We start from the raw sequence: 27597 nt of genomic DNA, 5'->3' as shown, positions 1-27597 counted from the left end.
TAGAAATTAGGCTCTTTAATCTTCAGGAACGATTAGACACTGTATATAAATATATTTAAATAGTACCATTGTAGGCAGGCGAGCATATGACCTGGTGGCAGGACCTCTTGTGAGTCCGCACGGGTAGGTACCACCACCCTGCCTATTTCTGCCGTGAAGTAGTAATGCGTTTCGGTTTGAAGGGTGGGGCAGTCGTTGTAACTATACTGCGACCTTAGAACTTATATCTCAAGGTAGGCGGCGCATTTACGTTGTAGATGTCTATGAGCTCCAGTAACCACTTAGCACCGGGTGGGCTATGAGCTCGTACACCCATCTAAGCAATAAATAAAAAAAAGACCACCTAATGGTAACTAAGCACCATTGCTTATAGACGTCATCTCCTAAGACCTCGTTGAAGAAGGAAATGTCACACCGCTCGGGAAACAGAAGGGAGATTATCTATAAGGAGAAAAACATATCTCAAAGTACTAAAATAAAAGAGTAATTCTCATTAATTATTTATTTATTTACACATTAATAATTATTTAGTTTATTTATTTATCACGAGCCTTTCGTCTTACGACGTGCGTGATAACAATCGATGCCTCGTAATCTTACGAAACACAATGGAAGATACATACGCAAAAAAAAAATTGGTTGTCTGTAAAGTCGGTTTATGGACGATAGATTTACGTGATAACGTCAATAGTGAATATGCGAGCTGCTAGCTCTGACGTCAAGCGAGAAGAGAGATAAATGTGTCACAAGTCAACGCTTGGGCCGATCGTGCCTCTCTATCGCTTGTTCCGCGCTCTCGCTTGCACGCCCAGGAGGAACGTGATACTTTTTCGCGCGTGCAGCCGGTGCTCATCGATTTATACGTTATCGCGTCAAAAAAAAACGCGAGTTGACCATGTTTAAAAAATTACGTTAAATAATTTAAAACACGAAAATGAACTGAATCCATTGGTGAAGTTATTCCAACTGCCATATGTAAATTCTAAATTTTATTTAAAAAAAAGAACAATCTCGAGTCAATTTAATTCCCTCTAAATTATATTAACCTAGTAGAGAGTACTTCTTATCAACATATCACTAAAATTGCAACTGTATTTTCGTGTGAACCGTTCTGAAATCAATTTATATTTTTTTTATTACAGCACAAAAGTCCATTTTGATACAAAGAGACTCGATTGCTCAATATCTCGATTGCATCGTATAGATGCCATCTTACCTTTTTACGCGTGTTTTGAGGCAGAAATAGATTGGAAACAAGACCCACTGAGAATATCCGCTGAAAGACTCAGTGGGTTGTGTCTGTGGGTTAATTTACTCGCCGAGCCCTTCGTCGCAAGCGACGGGTTCGACGAGAACAATGACCGGTGCTTGGGGTACCTAAAAGCACCGTTAGTAGATCAAGAGGATCCGAGATAACGTGTTTTGGGCGACGTTGACTGTTCACCATTCGGTCCGCAGGATCGACAATGTGGTTACCGGCGGCCACGACGAGAGGGTCCTCGTCGAAGCACTGCTCTTGTTAGGGCTAGTGTTAGCAAATTCTCTCAGGTTGAGCCCGTGAGCTTACATACCCGTCCGGGCGTAGCTGGTGCCAGCGAATAGGTAGGGAAAAAGAGAGAGGTCTGCTCAACGTCTGATCATTCATTAACAATATTATTGTTATTAATTATTGTATAACATTTTCAGAGTACACCATGTATTGTACTAGCAACTGTATTTACATACGAAGTTACCACGAAATAATGCGAAATAATTACGTTTGTTTTGTTAAATACCAGCTGTTTGTTTCACAATTACTTTTAATTGTCTAACTATTTTAAGAAGAAAAACAATATGAAACTCATTATTTTATCTTATTGATAATTTAAAGGTTACACTAAGATTAAAAGTGTTTATTGAAGGCAAGGAGCATAATCGCCTTGTACAAAAAAGCGTTCGTCCAAAAGTGACCGATTTAGGTGGCGCCACCATAGCAACTGGTCAAAGATGGCGCCAAAAATTATTATTAAATTACACTCAGCACACTTCACTCCGTTTACAATAGTTACATTCGTACCATTCCATTGCGCTGCAATGCGCTGTTTTGGTGGGTTTTTAAGTTGTAATTTGCTACTTGCAGCTCGATACTTTTTAACTTATCCCCCGTATATGATCGCTCTCCTTATTCCTCCTACCCTCCATCATTAATTAAAAATTGGTTTGACACATGTTTGACATTCGATTTTCAGTGTTCCTTTAGTATCTATGGCAAGGAGCTATATATAAGACAACGCAATGGTATTACCAGCTTATCGCAAAAATAACTATTAACTAGTATTTTAAAAAAAAAAAAATTATACATAATTTATAATCAAAGTCTTGTTTTTGTGTCATTACTCCTTTCGTTTGACGGCTCCTGAGGCTGGCTCTCTTGCTCCTGAGCTTCTTTCAACGAATCAGGCAGCTTCTGGTTGTTTGTCTCTGGTAACGTGAGGACCAGGATCCCTGATATGGCGGCCATGCTCCCGAACAACAACGTCGGGAGGTATTCGTAGTATCTCGTCTGTGTATCGAAAACACATTTAAATAATTTTTTATACAACATTTTAAAATGTAATTAGAGACCTCTAATATTTGACCACCACCACTGACCACTACCATCACCCATTTTGAGTCACCAGTCTCAATTGTATAATATGTCGACTGTCCCACCCTTCGAACCGGATCTGGTGAGTGCTTCGCGCTACAAATAAACAGGATGGTGGTACCTAACCGGGCGAGCCTAAAATACGTTTTACCAACAAGTAAATACCGCTCGAAGATCTCAGAACGCCGATATAACACTCAAAGAGCGCTTCTATCCATTCTCCGATATACACCTTAGTTTTCTTTTATAGGCCTCACGTGAAAACCGAGGACTGATGTAATTCAACACCTATAAGTCTCGACCCGATCCCGAGAAGCCCCCCTGGTGGAAGATCTTTCTTTTGTAGACGAAGAAACGAAGGGAAATGTCTTGAAACTCCATGCTAACACGTTGTTTTTGGCACTCGAACGACTTTTGATATAAAACCTCAGCACGTGTAGTTGCATTAATCATAAAGCCGAGGCCCATCCTGGTAGATACTATCTTGTCTATTTCTACAGCGCAGTTGTATTTGAAGGGTGGGATAGCTATTACACATTACACATACACAATACGAGACCAGGCAGCGGCCCTGCCCTTAACACACCATACTGGCCCTCCTATAATTACAATTAACAAAATTACATTTGAGGTTTTGGTCTCGTGTCTCTAAACGGGTGGAGGAATTGAAGGTATATGTCATCAATGTTTGCGGTCACAATTTTTACGGCAAGCGGACCGTGACAACCATATTAAAATGTTTAATTTGTTTAGCAATAGTCACAGTGGAGGTTGACGATTTATTACATGTTCTTTATCTGAGGATCGCGACCACATGTGACATTCCTCCACAGTGTTCGGTCATGGGTGGCATGGACTGCATGGTACAGACTACCACCATGTGTTTCTTTTACTAGATCTGACCATTTGTCTGATATTCTGCCCACAGCGCGCTTGCTCTCCACGCGACCCTTAATGAGCTTTTCTAATTCATGTTTGGGAGACCACGTGATGTGTCTGAAGAAGCTCATAACACGTTCCCGGCAGATGGCAGAGAGTCTTTCTCGGATGTTTGACTCCCTTAGAACGGACTCGTTAGTTCTCATGGCAGTCCACGGTATTCGTAACATCCTCCGCCACACCCACATTTCAAAGGCATCGATTTAATACATACATACAATAAACTCACCAATAACGGTGTTTGGGGGGCCACAGTGGAACCGGTCCTTCCAAGCGTTGAGCACATCGCCATCAGCGTAGTTCTGTAGTTGGTCGGGAAGACCTCAGCGGCGAACACGTACAGAGAGTTGTATGCGAGCGTGATGAAGAACTTTCCACCGAGATACAGTAGTATCGACCAGTTGCCCGCTGAAAGGATATAAAGACATATGCTATCAATTTTGTTGTAAGCTATTTTGTCAAACTATGATTTAAATTTGACCAAGGTCACCAAAATCCGTATTTCTCTTTTAGGTTTTTCACTTGGAGGTATAGCAGTGAACCGATAGACCGAATCTGCCCAAATAGACTAAAGACTAGGTCATGTTTAATACTAAACCTAACTTCGGTATCTCCACCTTATGTATCAAAGTGGACGGTAACATTTATATAGATATCTGTGGGCTGCACTAGCTACTTATTTAAGAAAAGAGAGGAGAAATAGGTATTAGACTTTGGGAGGAGATGCGAGGGGCATAGTTGTGTGAATTGTTTTATGTATTACTTTTATGTACTACTGTTAATGTAGGGTTTCTTCAGGTTTAAATGTCTAAAAACGTCTCAGTAGATAACCATTCTTTTTACTGAGACATCATACACATAGGTCATCTCATCTCGGTTCATATTATTTCATCCTTTTTTTTATTGCTCTTGTAGGCAGACGAGCACACAGCCCACCTGATGGTGAGTGGTTACTGATGGTAGCAATACCAAGGGCACAGTCAAGCCGCTGCCTACCGTTAAATCCCAATTGACTAAAGTCTCCAATTTATCATTTTCATTATAATATTATGTATTTATTAATTAAAGATTTTTATAAATTCGACACTGGCAACAACAACGTCGCAAGAAGCCAGTTGCCATGTTTAAAAAGAAAAGAACAAAGAAGAATTATAAGGCAACATTTTTAAATAGTACTCACAGGGGACAAATCCATAGTTGATAAGAATCAATCCAGTCATCAGAAAAGCAACCGCAATAACTCTTTTCCTTCCGAATCTGTCCAGGAATATCAACTTGCAAACATTTGCGGGAGCTTCGATCACCAGCACAACTATATAATTTAAGTAACTATTCCCCGATAGTTCTATAGCGTTTATAGATAATCCATAATACACTAGAGTAGACGAGGTCCACAGGAAAGAACAAGTGAATAGTCTTTTCCATATGATTTTTGATGAAAGCAGTTGCTTGAAGGTTGACTGATTCCTGGCCATAGATTCGCATTTTCTGTCGTCACGTTGTTTTGTGGCGTGTTTCTCGACTTGCTCGTAATGGTCTTTTGGCACGAAGACTTTGTTAAGCCTCTCCGATTTCGCGAGAACATCCAAGCCTTCATTATATAGTCCTTTGCTGAACAACCACCTGAAGCTCTCCGTTAGAGTCCAGATATAAACGAACACTAGGACAGCTGGTGTGTAGATGATGAAGAGGAGGTACCTCCAGTTTTGGAGCCACCACGACAGCAGAGTCACTGCCACTCCCCCGAGGATGAACATGGTGTTAAATAGCAGACTGACGAAGACTCGGCCTTTGGGACCGACCAATTCCAATGCTGTAACAATTCATATTTATATTTACTAGTAGTCGCCCGGTAATCGAAATTCGACTATAATTAATTTAAATTATAAGTTTGAACATTATTAAGGGTCTATTGTCAAAGATTACCATAAACCTCTATATAAACAGATTTTGCCAAGGCTATAGATAAATAATATTGAAGACAAACAATATTAATCTATTCTAAATTTGACCACAGATTTTAACAATAAACAAAAGAGTATACATGCGTGTTGTGTCAAATACATGGTAGTGTGCGTAATGTATTTTTTATTGATTTAATTTATTTTATATGTATAATTGAAAAAAAGAGACAGCATTCTGCACTCCCTCTCTATATTTTCTATAAGTCTGGGAAATTTCATACTCCTCCGCCCACGCAACTTTCGTAAAAAGGGGTACAAAGTTTTTTGTTTACGTACCTATTAATAATTTGTTTAAAAGATTTTAAAAGATTAGATTGATTTGAATGTGTTTTGCAGCATACCATTCAAAATAAATAGAAATATCAAGTTGATTGTGTTGCAGTGTGGATAGACCCACGTTTTTTTTTTGCTTAGATGGGTGGTCCAGCTCACAGCCCACCTGGTGTTAAGTGGTTACCAGAACCCATAGACATCTACAACGTAAATGCGCCGCCCACCTTGAGATATGAGTTCTAAGGTCTCAGTTAGTTATAACGGCTGCCCCACCCTTCAAGCCGAAGCGCATTACTGCTTCAGGGCAGAAATACGCAGGGCGGTGGTACCTACTCGTGCGGACTCATAAGAGGTCCTACTACCAATAATTACGAAAATTATAATTTTGCGGGTTTCATTTTTATTACACGATGTTTTCCTTCACCGTGGAAGTCAATTGTGAACATTCGATAAATACGTATTTCATTAGAAAAATTGGTACCCGCCTGCGGGATTCGAACACCGGTTCATCGCTAGATACGAATGCACCGGACGTCTTATTCTTTAGGCCATTATAATTTTTGCTGGATTGATTTTTATTACGCGATATTATTCCTTCACCGTGGATTTTATTCGCGAACATTTGTCAAGAACGTATTTTATTACAAAAAATTTGTGGTAAAAATTTGGATTCGAACATCGGCTCAATCGGATCGCTTGATACCAATGTACCATAAGTCTTATCCTTTAGGCCACAATTACTTCAGACAGTAACGAATTAGATTAATTGAAACCGTGATGCATGGTTGCTTATCTACAAAAATAGGTAGGATGATGTTTTCGAAGCTAAAGTCTTTTTTATTTGGTCAAGAACTAATTACCAGTGCTATTTGAGATGGTTTATATGGCGGATAGCCATCATACAACGCAAGATATTTGGCAGATACCTGAAACTCGCTTACGACATTTTCAAGATAAGCTTGCATATACAAGTTCCGAACAACATCATTTGGACTGTCGGTCTACCGAGCAATATCACCCGCCCGGCGTAAGATCTTCCCTTTATCGTACTCCTACAGTTTAAAATGAGTATATCCAAAAAGTAATCATAGTTTTTTTTTTTACCGGAAAGAGTAAACTCAACTTTGAGGACATATCTGTTGCCTGTTTAACCGTAACTGATATACGTGACGATTGGCCAAACACAATTGACGTGTTGTACTTCAAAACACAGATCAAAGTCACCTACCTTTCCGAATCGCAATGACTCGCGAATTCGCTTTTTATTAGCCTCGAACAATACGGGATGGGTGACCAATCGTACAAGTTACCGCCGCTGGAATGATAGAGCAGTGAGCCACGGAAATCGGCAATTAGTTAGTCAAGCTATTGTTTACGGTAAACCCCCTAAATCTCATTTCAAGCACGTTTCTTGTACTTCAAATACACTTCCCCCCGTATTCTAGAACTAAATGGAATCACATTCGATTGTTGATTATAATCCAATTCGTTAACGGAATTGAATTAACATCACGGAAAACAACGGATGTTTGACTATTATCCGAAATGATATTAAAACTGGAACCTTTTTTTATACTGATTTAATCGGGTAGCGATGTAGAGGTCATATAACTTTAAGCTTGGTTGAGCAGCAATGTAAAGGAGATCTTACGCGACTTTAAGCTTCGTTTAAGCTTTAATATTACATTGATAGCTGAACGGGCATTCGGCAACGGGCATTAAGTGGCCATTGAAGCCTGTAAATTTCAGGAGGTGCTTGTCGCCACATTTTTTTTTCGGACAGGTGGCCGAACCTCTATCAATGTATCCGCACTTGAAGGACACAGAGGGTATGTGGGACTTAACGATCTGAGGATGTTGATAGCAGACCGCAGGCTCAAGGATATTTTTAGGGTCCTACCGCGCCTGCCGCCACCTACTTTAAGTCTAAGTCTGAATTGCATACCAGGTGTTCCTTCAAATTGTAATGCATAACTGATTTCGCAGCACTAGTTGGAAGTATCATCCCACAAAAGGAGCAATTATGGCCACTCAAGCATGGGTCAAAAAACTGGATGAGAGAAGCCGAGGATCGTGCTGAGTGGCATGTAATTGGAGAGGTCTATATCCAGTAGTGAACTGCTATAGGCTGATGATAATGAAGCACCGGTCACCGTTCGACGAGCGAACTAACACATAGACTCAGCCCACTGAGTTTTGGGCCGGATCTTTTGAGTGGGTCGCGATTTTACCATATGGTAGACTGTGCGAAGCACTGCTCTGGCTAGGCTTGCTAGGGCTCTTCTTCTTCTCCATCGCTCCCTCATTACTGAAGATCATGACTAAGTTTCAGTTTGTCGACTGCCAGTCTCCATCGGTTCCTGTCAGTTGCCTGATATAGTGCAGCGCTAAGTGGTCCACTGGTTTGCTCGGAGATCTGGTCGGACCAACGTTTGGGGCTCCGGCCTCTAGGACGTTTCCCTTCTACTTTTCCAGTGACCATCAGACGTTCCAAGTTCTCTACACCTCTGCGGGCAACGTGGCCAAAGTAGTGCATTTTGCGTTGCAGACAGGTGGTAGACAGGCGTTGAGCGTTCTCCATTTTAAGCTGTTGTAGAATCGAGATATTCGTGCGGTGGGCCGTCTATGGAATCCTTAATAGGCGGCTAGGACCAGTGTTAGCAACACTCCCGGCTTGAGCCTCGTGAGCTCACCTACACGTCAAGGAGAAGCTGAAATATCCTCTCAAGGCTATCAGCATAGATAGGGAAAAAAATAAAGTAATAATTAACACACAATATTAAACCGTAATGGTAACCGTTATGTTAACAAATACCAAAAGCCGAAGGGAATAAATGCTGCATCCATAATTTCCTAAAATGTGTGGAACCTTTCATATTTATTTATGTACGACTCTTATGCAGAATTGATTCATTAAATGGGCTCGATTACTCAAAACTTTAGAGTATTAACAAGCACAGCGGCTCTCAATCATCGTGTCGGGACACAATACATAGTTGGTAGTAAATACGATATTCTATATATCTAAGATATCTCGGGTAATTGTATATAAGTTAAATGAACACGCTTAACATATGAATGATGTACATATAATATATAAATATAAATACATTTAAGTGTTTATAGGTGTCGCGAATTTGATTCGAGCATAATATTTCGTCCGTCGCCGAAAAAAAAAGTTTGAGAACCACCGAATTAGTAATTACATAAATCGGACAACTCAAGCATTAAGTACTCATGGACATTTCATAAGAAAGTTACTGAAACGGTTTATATAGGAAGTTGGGAAGCAAAAACTATAATTAGTTACAGACGGATAATTGTTGAGGCGCATCGCGAAGGCTGTGTGTTGGCTAAATTTGGTGCCGTTATTATTATTATTTTTATTAGTTAGTTTGGTTAGTGTTTATTAAGCGGTAACGATTAATTAAATTAAAAATTTATTAAATTAAAAACCTCACTTAAAAACATCGCTCTATTTCTGCTGCACAGAACGATTTCTCGGATGACACAAGTAACGATACTATCCAATAAATTTAACAGCTAAGCCTAAAGCTTTAGATGATTTGATTGGAAAAGGGAGACTAAGCTGCGCTTGAGGTCTCCAACGCGGTGGACAGATCAAATCAACAGGGAGAGATGGATGTATATCGTGAGATGCATTAGATCTCTCTCTCTCTCTAGAGTCTCTTCTAAGGCTAGGCAACAAAGAACTCTGTAAACGTGTGAAGTCGTCGTGGCCTTTATTGACATCCTGATACTGTGACTGATATGCAGTGATTTAGGATAAATAAGGTTAAATTACGAATTAGTGAATTTGTGATTTACTAATTTATTGTTTACTGAACCGTGAATTAAACAAAAATAGTCATAAAATTGTGAATCTATTTTGTTTGATATTTGAAGAGTCTAGGATTGATTAATAATCTTAGTTTTTCAATGATTATATTTCATTTTAAATAAAAAAGATCATAGCCACGAGCAAAGGTGTTTGACCTTCATAGTGCCACCGAGAAATTCTTATTGTCAATTTCCTCACATAATTTTTTGTTCATTATATCGAACACCGATACTAGATCTATTTATAATTAGTTGCAAAGGAAAAGTCAACGATTTGTGGTGAATGTTTTGTTCGCGGTTTTTCCGTTCTCCATTTTGATTGGTTTTGAAATTCGAACAAAAAAATGTGATTTAAAAAACCTTTCGTTTGACGCTATCGACGAAAAATAATCAACTGAATTTATTTTCGTCATGTTTCGTGATTCAAAGGAATGTATGGCTGAAGTAGTCACTACCATAAATATGTATATTAAGTGTATATATATAGTGTAATCTGTGACTACCATTTCTATGATTTCTACTAGGACTTTTTGGCGGGAACGCGAGAAGTGAAGTTGTGTGATTTGTTTTATTTTGTCTATTTAGTGTATCTTCAGATTTCAAAAGTGTAATAACGGTGGTTTATTAACTGTTTAGCATTTGTGAAAGTGCACAAACGTGGGAAAATGAAACAAAGCCGCTGGACGTAGCTTCTCGGGTTCTTCCGAAAAGTCCACTGAAAAAATCTGACTAAATTACCGCTATTTTACTGAATTTTTATTTGAATGCATATCTTCTGATTTCGATTAACATATCAATTTAATGAATTTCGTCTCATTTTGCTTCATTGAATATTTTTCAAAGAGAGGATGGGTATTGCGCGAAAACACGATGGTAATATACGAACATAAAAAAAAATTGGAACCCATTTTAGGCTGATGAAACTCGGTGTAAATATATCACGAATGGGTATTTCTTGGGTAAAAAAGCATTGTGACTACAGAAGATGATAATTTAGTTTAATTAATCCTGATCACTAACACATATTATTATTAAATGTCATTAAGTTTAATTGAAATGTTATGTGCGTACAGATTGCTTGCTAACTACGCCTGGGCATTGGTTATTTCCGTTTAACAAAACCTTCGGAAGTTGTTACTCTGTTGTTTTTGATCAAAGAATCGGGTTAGGGTTGCGAGTAATATTATAATCATTATAATATTACTTTATATTTATCTATATTTTCGATTCGATTGATCTTAGGTATTACAGCCCTGCCTAATTCTACCGCGAAATTGTCACTCATTTCGGTTAAAACAGTGGTATAAGCTCTTATCTATACTAATATATAAATCTACAGTGGTTTTTACGGATGTTCCGTTATAACTGCTGAACCACGCATCCGATTGACTTGAAACTTGGTATCCATGTAGAAAATACATGTACTTAATGAATAGGCTAATATTTATATGAGTGTTGGACTCCCTACACCAGTTGCGGGGGCGTTAATGATGAGAATCTTTGTGGGGGTGAGAAATAATAATGTTAATTTTAAATGCCAGCGGACGGGGACCAGGTAGTAGTGTTTTTTTTTTTTGGTCAGGAAGAAATTGCCGGACTTCCGCCCTTTTCTGAGGATACTGGGCGGGGTATGTCAGAGTCGAACTGACTAAAACCTCCTGTCGCTCAACAACCAACGTCCAAACCACGCATGAGACAGAACTTATGAAAAGGCAAAGGGGGGAAAGTGAAGCGTTTAGTGCGGAGCACATCTCCCCCTCGGGACGCCGGACTGGCGGTCGTCGGTCGGGTACAGCTAGTATAATATAATTCGCATCTAAAGGAAGATCTTTCGGATTTCGGGTTTACGGGTGGAGGTATTTACGCTATGATAGCTTACTTAGCTAGGCTCTGGTCACCGCTTAACACGAGCTGTTGTTAATAGAAGGTCTAATGAAAAACACGTGATAAAAAACTTTCTATTCCCTTCCAAAGCACAAGTCTCGCGCGGATGAGTGCGAAAATTGGCATAGTTTAAATAGTGAAAGGTTAGATAAATAACACTGCAGGTATAAATACGTCAAATTAACTAAAGTATCCATTGTTTACGTTCATACACTCCAATAACTAAAAATGTTGAAATTTTGTCGGATTTTAATAACTTTTAATCAATTCTTAAACAGCATTGTCTTCTTTTAACACATATACATTTTATTAACTCAATTTTGATAATAAACCTCCATTGACACGAGAATATGAATGCTATAATTTAATGTAATTTTGATCAATCATCAAATTGAAATGATTCTTCAGATCAATACGCATTTTGGCGAAAGTATTACAACGGTGACATTGACAGATTCCTCACAAAAAGCGTCGGTGAGATAATTCTTTTTCGTGCCCAAAAATAACAGCAAAGCAATCGAAAGTTCCAAATTACTGTATTAATTATAAATCCGAGGTCAGAACTGAATGATATAAGAACGAATATTGTCGGCCCTATCAAAAAATTAGCATTTATAAATTATCTAAGGAGTCGGACAGCGAAGTTTTCCGTGTTCAACGACCTTACGAGTCCACAGCAGATAAAAATGATACATTTATTATAATTATTATCTAGTTTGTTATTATCGATGTTTAATTATTGATTATGATTGTATTAGGGTACAAGGAGGTGGTGTATTTTGGAACCCTCTAAGAATTTGTACGATGTCTTATTTCTGTGGCAAAACAATAATATTTTGTGGTATTTTGTATATTTTGTGTATTATAATATTTTGAAGTCGTCGTGGCCTAAAGAATAAGACGTCCGGTGCATTCGTGTGTAGCGATGCACCGGTGTTCGAATCCCGCAGGCGGGTACCAATTTTTCTAATGAAATACGTAATCAACAAATGTTCACGATTGACTTCCACGGTGAAGGAATAACATCGTGTAATAAAAATCAAACCCGCAAAAATTATAATTTGCGCAATCACTGGTGGTAGGACCTCTTGGGAGTCCGCACGGGTAGGTACCACCACCCCGCTTATTTCTGCCGTGAAGCAGTAATGCGTTTCGGTTCGAAGGGTGGGGTAGCCGTTGTAACTATACTTGAGACCTCAGAAACTTATATCTCATGGTGGGTGGCGCATTTACGTTGTAGATGTCTATGGGCTCCAGTAACCACTTAACACCAGGTGGGCTGTGAGCTCGTCCAACTATGTAAGCAATAAAAAAAAAATATTGTCATACAATTCACGAAATTAGTAGAGACGATTTTTTATTAATTGCATTAATCTCTTTTATACAGAACTGTGTAGTTTTGAATCTATTTTTGAAAGTATCAAGTTTTTAGATCAATTTATTCTGTGCTGTAATTAATACATTAGGAACAATTGGCAATATTAGCTCGCTCTTTTGCCGAATATTTAGCCCAAATTGTTTTATTTTCTTTATTTTGTCTCTTTGTCCGCCAGTAGCCTCAACGGGTTATTGTGGCTTCATCATAAAAGGCGTGGTAGCTCTCAGCCTTAAATACCTAACCCTAGCCCTAGTAAAAGCGGTGGTTCACTGAATCTACCATCGGATCGGAATCGCGACCCATTGAGAAGATTAGGCGAGAAACTCCTTGAGCTAAGGCACAACAATTCTTGGCTACCTAAACGAGAAGTGGCAGCATTTATTTATACTAGTGGTAGGACCTCTTGTGAGTCCGCACGGGTAGGTACCACCACCCCGCCTATTTCTCCCGTGAAGCAGTAATGCGTTTCGGTTTGAAGGGTGGGGCAGCCGTTGTAACTGTATTTGAGACCTTAGAACTTATACCTCAAGGTGGGTGGCGCACTTACGTTGTAGATGTCTATGGGTTCCAGTAACCACTTAACAACAGGTGGGCTGTGAGCTCGTCCACCCATCTAAGCAATAAATATATATATATATATATATTTTACTTACAATCACGCCACGTTAACTGGTCCCGTGCTAAGTTCGTAAAGAACTTGTGTTACAGGTACCAGATAACGGAAATAAATGTAAGATTTTTATTATACACATACATATATTTAATATACATCCATAACCCTGGAAAAGACATTTTATATTTATCATATAAATAAATATCTTCCCTTGGCGGGATTCGAACCCGCGACCCCCTTGTGTAGTGACCATGTCACTTACCACTACACCAGACGGCCGTTGAATTTAACGAAAGAAAAACATACTTATTGTTTAGTTAATTAAATTTTAAAGTTATTCTGAAACGCAATTGAATGTATCCATAATACTTTGACCGGAACATAATTATTATCGGACTTAGATTTTTTTTTTAATGTTAACGATTGGAATATTTCCAAGATACCGAGTAAGAGATAACGAACAAAAAAAAAAACGTTATTCGTTAATTATGTTAGCAAATAAAAAATAATTATTTAACATGCCCTTTGAACATTGATTCTCATAACAAGTTTGACGTTGGCGGTAGGGCCGATCCACTTAGCATAAATAAATGTCGAATTTTTAGGAATATAACCATGGAATGTTGGTCAAGGATGCTTTAGTGACATTATAATAAGTAAACGAACATTTTTTATTATTTCCTTAAAGTACATTCATTCATAAATTGTCAATACTCTTAAAAAAAATCTTTTTAATAATATACAAGTACAAAATAAATGTTGTGCTGCTTGCCAGTAATAGTATTGGCGTGCTTTATTTTCTTTTCTTTGTGGTTTCATTGTAGGCTGCCCACAGTTTGTTGAGCAGAAAAAATAATAATATAAAAAATAATAATATAAGAATCAAAACTAATTTCACAGCAAATTATTTTTACATTATTATTTTTATATGTTTATAGCTTAGTAAAAACGCGCGAGTTAAGACGCTTACGTACAGCTTAGCGCGGGCTTTTTAACTTCTCGATCGCGTAAAAGTTAACTCAAATTAATGTATGGAGTTGGAACAGCGCCCCTAGCGGCAAACGAAAGGAAGCTGTTCCAACTCCATACAAATTTATGTACTAAAGCACACAGGTCGATACCTAATACTTGTAATCACTGGTGGTAGGACCTCTTGTGAGTCCGCGTGAGTAGGTACCACCGCCCTGCATATTTCTGCCGTGAAGCAGCAATGCGTTTCGGTTTGAAGGGTGGGGCAGCCGTTGTAGCTATACTGAGACCTTAGAACTTATATCTCAAGGTGGGTGACGCATTTACGTTGTAGATGTCTATGGGCTCCACTAACTACTTAACACCAGGTGGGCTGTGAGCTCGTCCAACCATCTAAGCAATAAATAAATAAATAAACCGTGCTATTCGCTATTCCGACACTCCGCAATTAATACGTATTAATATAGAGCCGATCTATCGACGGTTCGAGTTCTAAATGTTAAAAAACACTTACCGAGAACAAAGCAAGCCGTGTAAGCGCCACCGCCGATCGCCGGCTCTAGGAATTCGAATATAACGAACATGTTGTAATTAACGGACAAGGCTCGTATTATGCCGAACACGCCGTTCGCGACCGAAGCGAACACGATCGCGGGCCGCCGGCCGTACTTGTCCGATATCAGTCCGGTCAGTGGAATCGATATGAAGAAGCCGGCATTGTGGACGGTGCCCACCAGTGAGCGCTTCCAATCCTGGCAGGCTAGGTCGAACTGAAAAAGAGGATAATCATTGAAAATAATAGCAAAACAGCCTGTGGGCCTGAAAGTTACACGAGCGAAATGTGAAATCTGTGACTAGTTTTTTTTCCCTACCTATGCTGATGGTCTAGAGCAGCTTTTCCCAAAGTGGGTGATAACACCCCCTTGTGGGCACTGCAGACCTAAAGGGGGCGGTAAGAGACCTAGAAAATGGGGTCGTTGTGTAGAGGCTTGGGAGGCGATTTGTAATTTCATCTGACTGAGCTCAAAAATAGGGGTGCTAAAAAGTAATTTATTCTCGAAGTGGGCAGTAGACAAAATAAGTTTGGGAGTCCCTGGTCTAGAGAGACCATGTCAGCATCACCAGGATAGTAGGTGAGCTCACGGAACTCATACCTGACGATGTTGCTAACATGAACCCTAGCAAGAGCCGTGCTTCGCAGAATCTACCACCGGATTGGAAACGCGACCCACTGAGAAGATCCAGCGAGAAACTCAGTGGACTGTGTCTGTGGGTTAATTTACTTGCCGAGCCCTTCGTCGCAAGCGACGGGTTTGACGAGAACGATGACCGGTATGAGTAGGTAGTGAGGCAGGTGTAAATAGCATTATGTTATGTCGACGCAAGACTCGGATGTGTAAGAAAGTTTTTTACATTAAAAAGCTATCCCAAGAAAACTTTATTCATTCTTCTCAACAGTTTTAACGACGACCAAAGCCACGCTTGCCATTACTCGTTTATACATCGTAACTAGAGTGTCCATAATTTTATGTAGAAATTCTCATCAAATTTGTGATTTGAGAAGTGACATTTTTGGGCCGACGAGTTCCCGTGACCGACCCATCAACCGATGTAATCGACCGCAAATCGATTTTTTTAATGCTAAGATAATGGACCTCATCGCCTACCTAGTGTTAAGTGATTATCCGTAGACATCAAAAAGGTAAATGCCGCCACACACCTTCGACATAACTTTTAAGTCTCAGTTTTTGGAGTACAATAGCTGCCCTACCCTTCAAACCAAAACGAATTACTGCGTCGCTGAAATAGGCAGGTTGATGATACCCTTTTTTCTTACTCGTGCGAGCACACAGGACGCCCTACCGCCAGTATCATAGATGCCTCAACTATTAAATTAGTAGTAACTATACTGAGACCTTAGAACTGATATCTCAAGGTGGATGGCGCATTTATGTCGTAGATGTCTATAAGCTCCAGTAACCACTTAACACCAGGTGGGCTGTAAGCTCGTCCACCCATCTAAGCAACAAAAAAAAGGGCGTGCCACCACCGCTCTGCCAAGTGTGCAAACGACTAAGAAGAATACACCACTAAATTACTTTAAAAAAAGGTCATCCGTGACCACGAGAACTGTAAAGCATTCAAAAAGTCCGATAATATTATGTTATGACAATTAAAAATGCCAGATTAAACCGTAATCTATATATTAATACGTGAAGCAAAAACTTTGTATCCCTTTTTATGAAAATACGGAGGAGTATGAAATTTTCCACACTTATAGAGAATATAGAGAAGAAGTGCACAATGCTAATATTTTTTTAAAATAATACATTAAATCAATAAAGAAAACATTACACACACTACATACCATGTATTTGACGCACACACGCTTGCATACTATTTATTGTCAAACTTTTGTTCTTGACGTCTGTTGTCAAATTGAGAATAGATTAAATGTTGTTTGTCTTTATTGATATTTTTTATAGTGTCACGAGACATAATAACAGCTCACGAGACAGGCAACGGTCAAGTTTCAGGGACACGACCTTCAGCAATGAAGAAAGCGACGAAGAAGAAGAATAGTGTAGTCTTGGCAAAATTTGTGATTAAAGAAGTATAAAATACAATCATAATGGTGTACAAACTTACAATTCCAATTAATTATAGTCGAATTTCGACTACTGCGGGACCTCTAGTCTATATTATTATGTACAAATATATAAATCTACAGTGGTTTTTACGGATGTTCCGTTATAACTACTGAACCATGCTTCCGATTGACTTGAAACTTGGTATCCATGCAGAAAATACATGTACTTAATGGACAGGCTAATATTTAGATCAGAGTTGAACTCCCTAATAATAATGACAATAAATAATAATGTTAATTTTAAATGCCCAGCGAAGCGGCGAGTACGGCTAGTAGTAGTATCTAGAAAAAAAGTATAATCTATTATTTCATTATCCCCATAATTCGTGGTCGATTGAAAGCAAATCCTCTTATTCCAGAGGTTGGAGAGCTCGTAGCTGTTTTAAGCTTTTTATGAGCAATATGAATATGTTCACGAGCACTAATGTTTCACTTTTTTTTCTACCTATTCGCTGATAGCCCATTAGGCCTATTCTAACTACGCTCGCACGGGTAGGTGACCTCACGGACTGTACTTGAGATAATTGTCTAACACTAGCCCTAACAAGAGCAATGCTTTACAGATTATTTATTTACCTTTATATTTTTGGTGGTAGGACCCCTTGTGAGTCCGCGCGGGTATGTACCACCACCCTGCCTATTTCTGCCGTGAAGCAGTAATGCGTTTCGGTTTGGAGGGTGGGGCAGCCGTTGTAACTATACTTGATACCTTAGAAATTATATCTCAAGGTGGGTGGCGCATTTACGTTGTAGATGTCTATGGGCTCCAGTAACCACTTAACACCAAGTGGGCGTGAGCTCGTACACCCATCTAACTAATAAATAAAAAAAAAAGATTTACCACCGGATCGGAATCCCGACTCATTGAGAAGATCCAGTGAGAAACTCTGTGAGTTGTGTCTATGGGAGTTTCACATAAAGGCCAGAGGGGCATATCGTCTCCCAGCGTGGCTGGTTAAAAGGCTTCTTCTGCGTCACTACTGATTATTAAATTTACTAACATAAAACACGAGAAAAATGTGGATTGCATTAATAAACGGCGTTTCGGAATAATGTTATATTAGTAACGCCGCACACTCTTAATAATCTATGGAAACGGTATTGTATAGGTACCGTGTTAAATCTTGATTTAAATTGATTAAGTATAAAGACTGTTTACGTTGGTACGATTGATAAAATCAGATCTACCCACATGTTTTTTGCTGTAAAACTACTACTACTACTGCTTACTGGTGTACATGTCATTCGTAATGTAAATACAATGCTGGCTGTACTGAGTATCTCGCCGAATCTTCTCAGTGAATCGAGATTCCGATCCGGTGGTAGATTCATCGAAGCAGTGGATTTGCGGGGGCTAGTTAGCAAGTTCGCCAGGCTTAGTCCTGTGAGCTCTCCAGCATGTTAGTTGAACCTAATATAACCTTGAATGGTGGTAGGACCTCTTGTGAGTCCGCGCGGGTGGGTACCACCACTCTGCCTATTTCTGCCGTAAAGCGGTAATGCATTTCGGCTTGAAGGGTGGGGCAGCCGTTGTACTGAAAAACTGAGACCTTACAACTCATGCCTCGAGGTAAGTCACCCATCATGATGAGCATACGGCCTACCTGATGGTAAGTGATTACCGTCGCTCATGGACGTCGGCAGTGCCAGGAGCACAGCCAAGTCGCTTCCTACGTTTGAATAATCTTCGCGATTCTCTTTTGGAGAAGGACATGTCATAGCGCATTATTTACTAGATGATGTTATTATACCTTAACTAAAGTCAATCGTGAACATATGTAATTCGGTACGTACCCGCATGCCCTGTTGAGCGAAACAATATGCTTTAAACTATTTTCTGCACCACAAACGCTGTAAGTACACTAAGTATTACGTTGAACCGGCTACCGTCCTCGTCGAACCCGTCGCTTACGACGAAGGGCTCGACAAGTGAATTAACCCATAGACCCAGCCCACTAAGTTTCTCGCCGTGTCTTCTCGGTTTTCGCGATGGGTTGCGTTTTCGATCCGGTGGTAGATTCTGCCAAGCACTGCTCTTGCTAGGGCCAGTGTTAGCAACACTTCCGGTTTGGGCCCCGTGAGCTCACCTACATGTTAGGGCGAAGCTGAAATAGCCTCTCAAGGTCATCAGCATAGGTAGGAAAAAAAAACGTTTGATGTCTTCAAAATAGTGACATTATAATAATATACATCGGTAGCGCGTGCAAATGAAGCGGTTCTCATATGAAAATTACTCTCACAATGGATATCCGTCATTTAAGCGGCGTAATGACTATGATTAGAGATAATTTTTTTTTAATTTTTTTTTTAATACAAAATTACACGACATAATCTATGACAAACGTCCGATGTTATTCCCGATGTTCCGAGATAAAATGTTTCTTGGTCGGTCAATATGTGAATTGAAAATTTCAGTGGTTAATAATAATTCATAGGTACCATATTTTTTCCCTAATTATTCACTGTTAGCTTAAGGGGCTATTCCAGCTACCCCCGGACGAGTAGGTGAGCTCACGTGCTCAACCTGAGAGAATTTGTTAACACAAGCCCTAGAACAGTGCTTCGCAGAATCTACTACATGGGTCGTAATCGCGACCCACTGACAAGATCCGGAGAGAAACTCAGTCGGAAATGTACCACCACTGTTTGAATAACGCCACTTGGAGTCATTTTATCGATCGTTGAAGTCCGAAAATTATAAATTGAAACGGAAGATTATGCTTAATTAATTTTTAATTCCATATACCAGCCCTAGGTCGTAGGTCTGTGAGCTAGAGATATAAACCACCAGCAAAAAGACTTACTTGCGAGGGCTTTGTAGTGTATTCATATTTGTCTACATTGTCATTCGTCTACATTCAACAGTAAGCAGGTGAAAAAGGAAAAAGGTTGGACGAGATTTACCAGAGAAACTGCGGCTTGAGGCGGTTGTCGAATGAGAAATAAGCAAAAAAAAACTCAGCACTTTCACGGTTTCGATTTCTATAAAACTTTCGGAGAATTCCGAGTCTGAGATAAGTAGCCGTTGAAAACAATGTCAGAATCACAATGAATTTACATGAAAGATTATGTTTTTATACCGATACTATAGAGATGGCGCAAATGTTGGCCAGTTACCGAAGCTAATAGAAAATATAATGTGAATCCAGATTTAATCAAAATTATAAGTCACTAGCGACCCGCCCTCGCTTCGCTTCGGAAACATTAAAACACACATGAAACCAAAAAAAAAAAAAAAAAGTAGCCTATGTTCATCAGGGACAATGTCGGCTTCTAATGGAAAAAGAATTTTTCAAATCGGTCCAGTAGTTTCGGAGCCTATTCGAAACAAACAAACAAACAAATCTTTCCTCTTTATAATATTAGTATAGATAGTATAGATACTTAGCTTCAAAATACAATAAACTAAAATACTGGTGGTAGAACCTCTTGTGAGTCCGCACGGGTAGGTACCACCGCCCTGCCTATTTTTGCCCTGAAGCAGTAATGCGTTTCGGTTTGAAGGGTTGGGCAGCCGTTGTAACTATGCTGAGACCTTAGAACTTATATCTCGAGTTGGGTGGCGCATTTACGTTGTAGATGTCTATGGGCTCCAGTAACCACTTAGCACCAGGTAGTCTGTAAGCTCATCCACCTGTTCAAGCAATAAAAACAAAAATAGCTATAAAATAAATATATTCACCTCTTTAACAATGCTATGTTCTTCCAAATAAACAAACGAATCGCATTCAATTTTCGTTGAAGTGTCGAAGTAGTGAGGCGAACAATGCGTACCGTTTAGGGTACCGTTCTCAAACGGAGCGTACCGGGTACATTTGGCTAGCGTACCGTCCGTTTCGTGCGGTATCGTGTAGTTGTTTTTATGCGGGTCCTCCTCACATTCTGGAACTGTACATCTGTAAAAAAAAGATATAACCGTAACTAATAGCTGGGATCGTTTAAGGATCGGCCATTTTCATTTTCCTTATTAACTACTTATATTTATTAAAAAAAAGGTAACCAATTTAATGTATCATTTACAGTTTATTTATGTGTAGTAGCCGGTGTATGGCTCCCGAAAATGAAGACTGGTGGTAGGTTTAATGACTCTTGATATGATCCTCCCACTTCGCACGTCGACGCGCTCATAACCGAGGTTCATGAACTCCCTGGACAATATTTACACAGACCAGGCTCACCTAACCCATGTCGGCTGCCACACAAACAGCATCAATATACTAGATGACAGCGTATTTGAACGCTCGAGGGTGTAGGATTCGACAAAAAGAAAGCGCATGGAACTGCCACTGTGATTAATATTTTTCTCCACTTTGCCCTCCATGTGCCAGACATATTTTTATATTTTACGCAAGGGCTTTAGAGGACCCCATGCTGTACTCGTCGAACTAGGCAAAGAGCTCCACTTGGAACTTAGCCCATGCATCATCTCTCTCAGTTTCTCGCCGGATCTTCTCAGCGGGTCGTGATTCCAATGCGGTAGTAGTTCATTCGCGAAGCAGCTGCTCTTAAGTCGTTAGGTGTTCTTGGGAGGTGCTCGGGCAGCTGTTAGCAAATCCCACCTCTCCTGGCTGAGCCTTTGCTCGCCCACATGGCCTGGTGAAACTGGAAAGGCCTCTGGGCCACCAGTAATCCCTCATTCATAAAAAAAGTACCTCATGTTATTTGTTTCTTATAAACGGCACCGCAACTTTCTCTATCTTTTTATTTATTTATTTTTTATTGCCTACATGGGCGGACGAGCTCACAGCCCACACCTGTGGTGGGGTAGGGTGGTGGTATCTAGCCGTGCGGACTCAAAGAGGTCCTACCACCAGTAATTACGCAAATTATAATTTTGCGGGTTTGATTTTTATTACACGATGTTATTCCTTCACCGTGAAAGTAAATCGTAATTATTTGTTAAGTACGTATTTCATTAGAATAATTGGTACCCGCCTGCGGGATTCGAACACCGGTGCATCGCTAGATACAAATGCATCGGACGTCTTATCCTTTAAGCCACGGCGACTTCAAACTTTTTATTTATATTAGAAGAAAAAATACCGTTTCCAGTATCATCTGTGTGTGGGATTCGAACATGGACCTAGTCGCATTAATCGATACGAGCACCCGACTCGAAGTCTTATCTTTAAGGCCACGACGATTCCTATCCGAGCGATAAAACAGCTAATTTAGTTTTCTAAACCTAATTATTGTTTTGTAAATAGAACGTAAACAAATAGATTACTAATAGCTGTGAACTTAGCTCAGTACACTAAGCGATAAATACAAAATAGATGCTTCCGAAGTAATTTAATTTGATTATTATGGAGAAAATACGTGGTTCTGTATGACCGTGGCTACTTATCTTTAAATTAATACGTGAAGCAAAAACTTTGTACCCCTTTTTACGAAAATCGCGTTCACGGAGGAATATAAAATTTCCCACACTTATAAGCCACGTCAATTCTAAAGACGCGATGTGTAAATACATACTTGTCATACAGATTCAATAATTCATAGAATCAACCCTTCATGCTTATGGGAAAATAATTATTGAATAGGAATTTAAAAAATTATTGCAGCAATACAAGAGCGCTGTGTTAATAGTATTGTACTAATAATAAGATAAGACTATTATAACAATGTGAAGAAAAAAAAAACGGTATAATAAGAATGTCAACATTGATGGAATGTAGATTCTTCATACACTTACGGAATTACATATTTATATAATAAAAATATGTTTACAGTAATCTGTGTTAGAATTCTTTGCATTTATGATGTCTTTAATAACTTAGGGTGGATTGTTAGCGCGCATGGAATTGTGTTGATTGTTTTTGACGGGAAAGAATCATGGGTTCCTGTTTGATATAGACCCTGTGTGTTGCTCGGGATTAGAACGAATCAAACCAGCCGAGCTTGAAGAGCCGGTGGTAGGACATATTCTGAGCTGATGGTAGGACGTCTAGTGAGTCCGCACGGGTAGGTACCACTGCCCTGCCTATTTCTGCTGTGAAGCAGTAATGCGTTTCGCTTAGAAGGGTGGGGCAGCCGCTGTGTTATAAAAACTGAGACCTTAGAACTCATATTTCAAGGTGAGTGGCAGCATTTGCGTTGTAGATGTCTGTGGGCTCCGGTAACCACTTAACACCAGGTGGACCGAGTGCTTGTCCACTTATCTAAGTAATAAGAAAAACCGCTCGAAGGAACAGGTACTACGGCGATAGTAATTCGTTCTGTCGGTTTTGAAACGTTACTTTAAAAACAATTGAGCGAAACGAGCCATCTGAAATCTATATATATAAAAATTAATTGCTGTTCGTTAGTCTCGCTAAAACTCAAGAACGGCTGGACCGATTTGGCTAATTTTGGTCTTGAATTATTTGTGGAAGTCCAGGGAAGGTTTAAAAGGTAGATAAATATGAAAACGCTCGGAATTACATAAAAATAACAATTTTGTTTTTCCTTTGATGTCTCCGCCGTCGGTCCTTAAGTTTATTTTATACAAAAGTTTAGGTCTTTTATTTATCGATTGATGCACTACGAAGTCTGCCGGGTCAGCTAGTACTCATTAAAATAGCTATACTATGTCTAGGTTCGTGAGTGACAGTGAAATAAGTATCTCTACTCTATGTATTCCAAAGTATCGTTCGATTAAGTGATTTAGGTCATTTTTTCAAAGGTGTCCAAAAGGCCAGCGCTATTTATGTTTTTTTAGAACATTGGCCCGCGTAATCTATGATTATATGCCAATTAATGTCAAAATGATAAACTTTGTCACAAAATTAGAGTGCCTATATAAACATATTTTTAAATTAGGAATATAATTGGAATTGAATATGCGACAAAATTATACTTTTTGAAACAACCGAGACAGCAATATCTGCCCCCGCACAGATGTTGAAGGTAGAGGGAGATAGAAATACAAATTTTGCCGCTAATTGACGTATTACTCAACAAAATTAAATATTAACCAAATTTCATAAAATAAATTAATATTCGTGGAAAATTTATTCCGTCTAGTTTGTAATTGAAGGATTCGAACATTTTATCAAATCACTTTACCGAACACCAACACGTGTATTCATGGAAAGAAAATGGATTTCTTTTAAATTAGGTTTATCCGCGCTTATGCTCTCTAAATGGTAGATAGAATTAATGTGGATTACCAATAAAAATATGGGGGAATCGAAATATTACTAAAGCCACTAAAATCAGACTTGTAAGAGCGCTGGTCTTCCCCATTTTTCTTTATTCTGCGGAGACTTGGACATTGAGAGAAAGTGAGAAAAAGAGGATAGATGCTCTCGAAATGTGGTGCTGGAGAAGAATGCTGCAAATATCGTGGACAGAGTTCAGAACGAATCAGTCAATTCTACGGGAACTCGGCATCAAGCAGCGACTATCCTCCATCGTTCAGGGTCGCATTCTCACTTTCTTCGGGCATGTGTCGCGGCGGGGTGACGACTCAGTTGAGCGCCTTGTGGTGCAGGGCATGATAGAGGATACAAGACCGCGCGCCAGATCACCGTTACGAGGGACCGACCAAATAAAGGCAGCTCTAAACGGTCCCGTTAACGAGTGCACAAGAAGGGCCGCGGTATGCGAGGAATGGCAACGTCTGGTGAAGCGCACCACCAACCGAAGTGATGACCACGACCACTCTGCCAAGAGTGCATACGACTGAGAAGAAGAAGACCAATAAAAAAGCGGTGACACAGATAAAAAGAAATGTGAAGTTTTAAGTTTAATTTCTATTTAGAATTGTGAATTGAGTTACAATTAAAAATATACTTTAAATGTCGTTTTTTGCTTTTACAGGTTAGTGTAGTAGTGGTGGTAAGAAAGAAAATAAAATTCTTTGTTTTTTACATTTATCAACATATTGACGGGCTATTTGTAATTGCAACGAAAATTACAATTTTTATATAAGCTTAAACGCAATCAACCATTAGTTGATTTCGTATTGATTATAAATTATTCATTCATCATCATTCGATCATTAATAAACTATTAAGTGGGAATTTTATTTTTTAAACTAGGTATACTTTTCTGTGAATTCCATGTTGGTCACTACTGTATACGCAGCGTCGATAAGAGTGGTTTTTCCCGTACCTATTCGCTGGTGGCCTAAGGGAATATTCTAGCTATGCGCAGACGGGTAGGTAAGCTCACGGGCTCAATCTGAGAGAATTTGTTAACCCTAGTCCTAGCAAGAGCATTGCTTCGCTGAATCTAGCATCATCATCAGCCTATATCAGTCCACTGTTGGATATAGGCCTCTCCAATTGCCCGCCACAGAACACGATCCGCAGCTTCTCTCGTCCAGATACAAATATTAATTAAAAGAGCTTATCTTTTATCAGTGATCGATTTTAAATCAACCCGATCGATTCGAACCCTAATTCCGGATTCACTATTCCCAGATACGATTGCTTCGTAGTACTAAAACTAACATTGTAAAAATAGAAAAGCTCGTGGAATTTCTTCGATTTGATAAGATTATCGTTTTGTTTGAGATTTAATGGCATTAGAACGAATACGTTTTATGTGTCTAATAATAGTTAATGTTCAATTGTTCATCAAAAATATTCATTCAATTCTCAGCTAGCAAGAGCTGGATGAGAGAAGCCTTTGCTGGAAGTAGGACCTCTTGTGAGTTCACACGGATAGGTGACACAACCCTGCCTATTTCTGTCGCGAAGCAGTAATGCGTTTCGGTTTGAAGGGTGGGGCAGTCGTTGTAACTATACTGAGACCTTACAACTTATATCTCAAGGTGGGTGGCGCATTTACGTTGTAAATGTCTATAGGCTCCGGTGACCACTTAACACCAAGTGGGCTATGAGCTTGTCCACCCAACGCTAACCCTTAAGTACTTACCACGCCAGTACATGTACTAAAATCGGAACGACACAGAGAAGATCAGCTTGGCCCCTACGCAAGGATGATATAGTTACAACGGCTGCCCGTGCGGACTCACAAGAGATCCTACCACCAGTATAAGGTAAGACTGCTGCGACAGAAATAGGTATAGGAAGTATGTATCCAGGGAATGCTTGGATGTGAGTCTCTAACAGTAATACCAATAGGATATCATTGAACAGATTGCATATCGACGCTTGAAAGGCAAACGTGACTAAGCGACAATAACTGCTTTGTACATAGATATAGGCAATAATCATATTCGGTGCGTAAAAAATATATATGTCTAGGTCTATTAAAATCATTTCAATCCTACAGCTACTAGTTAGATTCTACTACAGCTAGATTCGTTAAAATAAATTTTGTTTTCAGGTATTTCAACTTTAAATTAGTCTACTGTAAAGTTCACGCATTGTCACTTAGTCACATTTGCCTTTCAAGCGTCGATATGTAAAGTGTCATTTCTGTTTTAGCGTGTAACAAACACGTCTCTATTTCATAAAGAGCGAATTTCGTATTTAACGTACCTATGTTTTAGTATTCGTGAGCTTGCGCAGTTTTTTCATTTTGCGTAATTAAATGTTTTAGTTTTCCTGAGCTTGCGCAGTTTTTTCTTTTTGCGTAATTATAAATTTTATAATAGTGTGCAGTACATACTATTTCTGTTATATTATGAAAACATAGATAACATGCTCATTTAATTGGGTTCAGCGTTGTTAGTTTCGAAAACACGTGATAACATGACGCTAATAAGGCACGTTCTAATCTAATCGTAAATTAGAAATTTCTTTTTCTTTTTTTTTTTTTAATTAAAAACTTTTCTCTCGAAGTGAATGTTTATGATAAGTTGTATTGTACGGCTTTGCCCCCCCCCCAGTCCATATCGAATTTAATTTATGTGAGGTGTATTATTAGAACGCACTTCAATTCGTAAAAAAAATTAATGAAAAATATTGTGGAAAGTATATGTGTAAATTAATATTTAACTAAATTATTTTCGTCTTATGAAATTGAAAAAAAAAACTAAAATTTTAATTTTAGATAGAATAATTAATAGAACAAAAGTACCTAAATATAAAATTCATGTTATTTATTCGGGTTTTTCGGGTCATCTACAAGTCTTAATCATACAAATTTCATTATTTCTCACCTGTATTTGAGGTCCATAGCTTCGAAATTATAGACAGACGAATACATTCCGGCGAGGAAAACCGGGAACAATATCAACGTGTAATTCCAAATATTGAATCTACCGAACGGTCCTAAAATACTCAAAATATCGTCAACGGTCACTGAGTTATTCTGCTTTTTCTCCGGATCCATTCTGAACATAACCCACACACGAAATTTCCTATTAAAAAAAAAAAACTTTCAAACTATGCGTAGAATAAAAATAAAAGTTAAATATTTGTGTTTTTTTTTTTTCAAGTTCTTAAATATTTTAATTCTATTATTTTATTCTTTTGTATTACAGAGTTGTGAATAGGTGCGCGCGCGCGACACCGGTCCCTCGACCGATACTACGCGAACGCTCAACAACTCACAGTTTTTATT

At 39.0% G+C, this 27597-nt stretch overlaps 1 protein-coding gene and 1 pseudogene across 1 annotated transcript; one reads left to right on the top strand and one right to left on the bottom strand.

Annotated features, from left to right (window-relative positions):
• Window positions 1-487: 487 nt before the first annotated feature.
• Window positions 488-27597, bottom strand: LOC101735562 (organic cation transporter protein). The gene is made up of 6 exons (XM_004929674.5): window positions 27194-27597; window positions 20819-21032; window positions 15001-15256; window positions 4746-5378; window positions 3795-3973; window positions 488-2542 (listed from the first exon to the last, which is right to left on the bottom strand). The coding sequence occupies exons 1-6, from the start codon at window positions 27373-27375 to the stop codon at window positions 2351-2353; spliced, it is 1656 nt and encodes a 551-aa protein (XP_004929731.1). The 5' UTR covers window positions 27376-27597; the 3' UTR covers window positions 488-2350.
• On the top strand, window positions 25994-26077 carry LOC119630157 (U6 spliceosomal RNA; annotated as a pseudogene).

Source organism: Bombyx mori, chromosome 21 (genome assembly GCF_030269925.1).
Source record: "Bombyx mori chromosome 21, ASM3026992v2".
NCBI classification, from domain to species: Eukaryota; Metazoa; Arthropoda; class Insecta; order Lepidoptera; family Bombycidae; genus Bombyx; species Bombyx mori.
The sequence above is the reverse complement of the archived record's forward strand: the minus strand, read 5'-3'. Positions and strand labels throughout refer to the sequence as shown.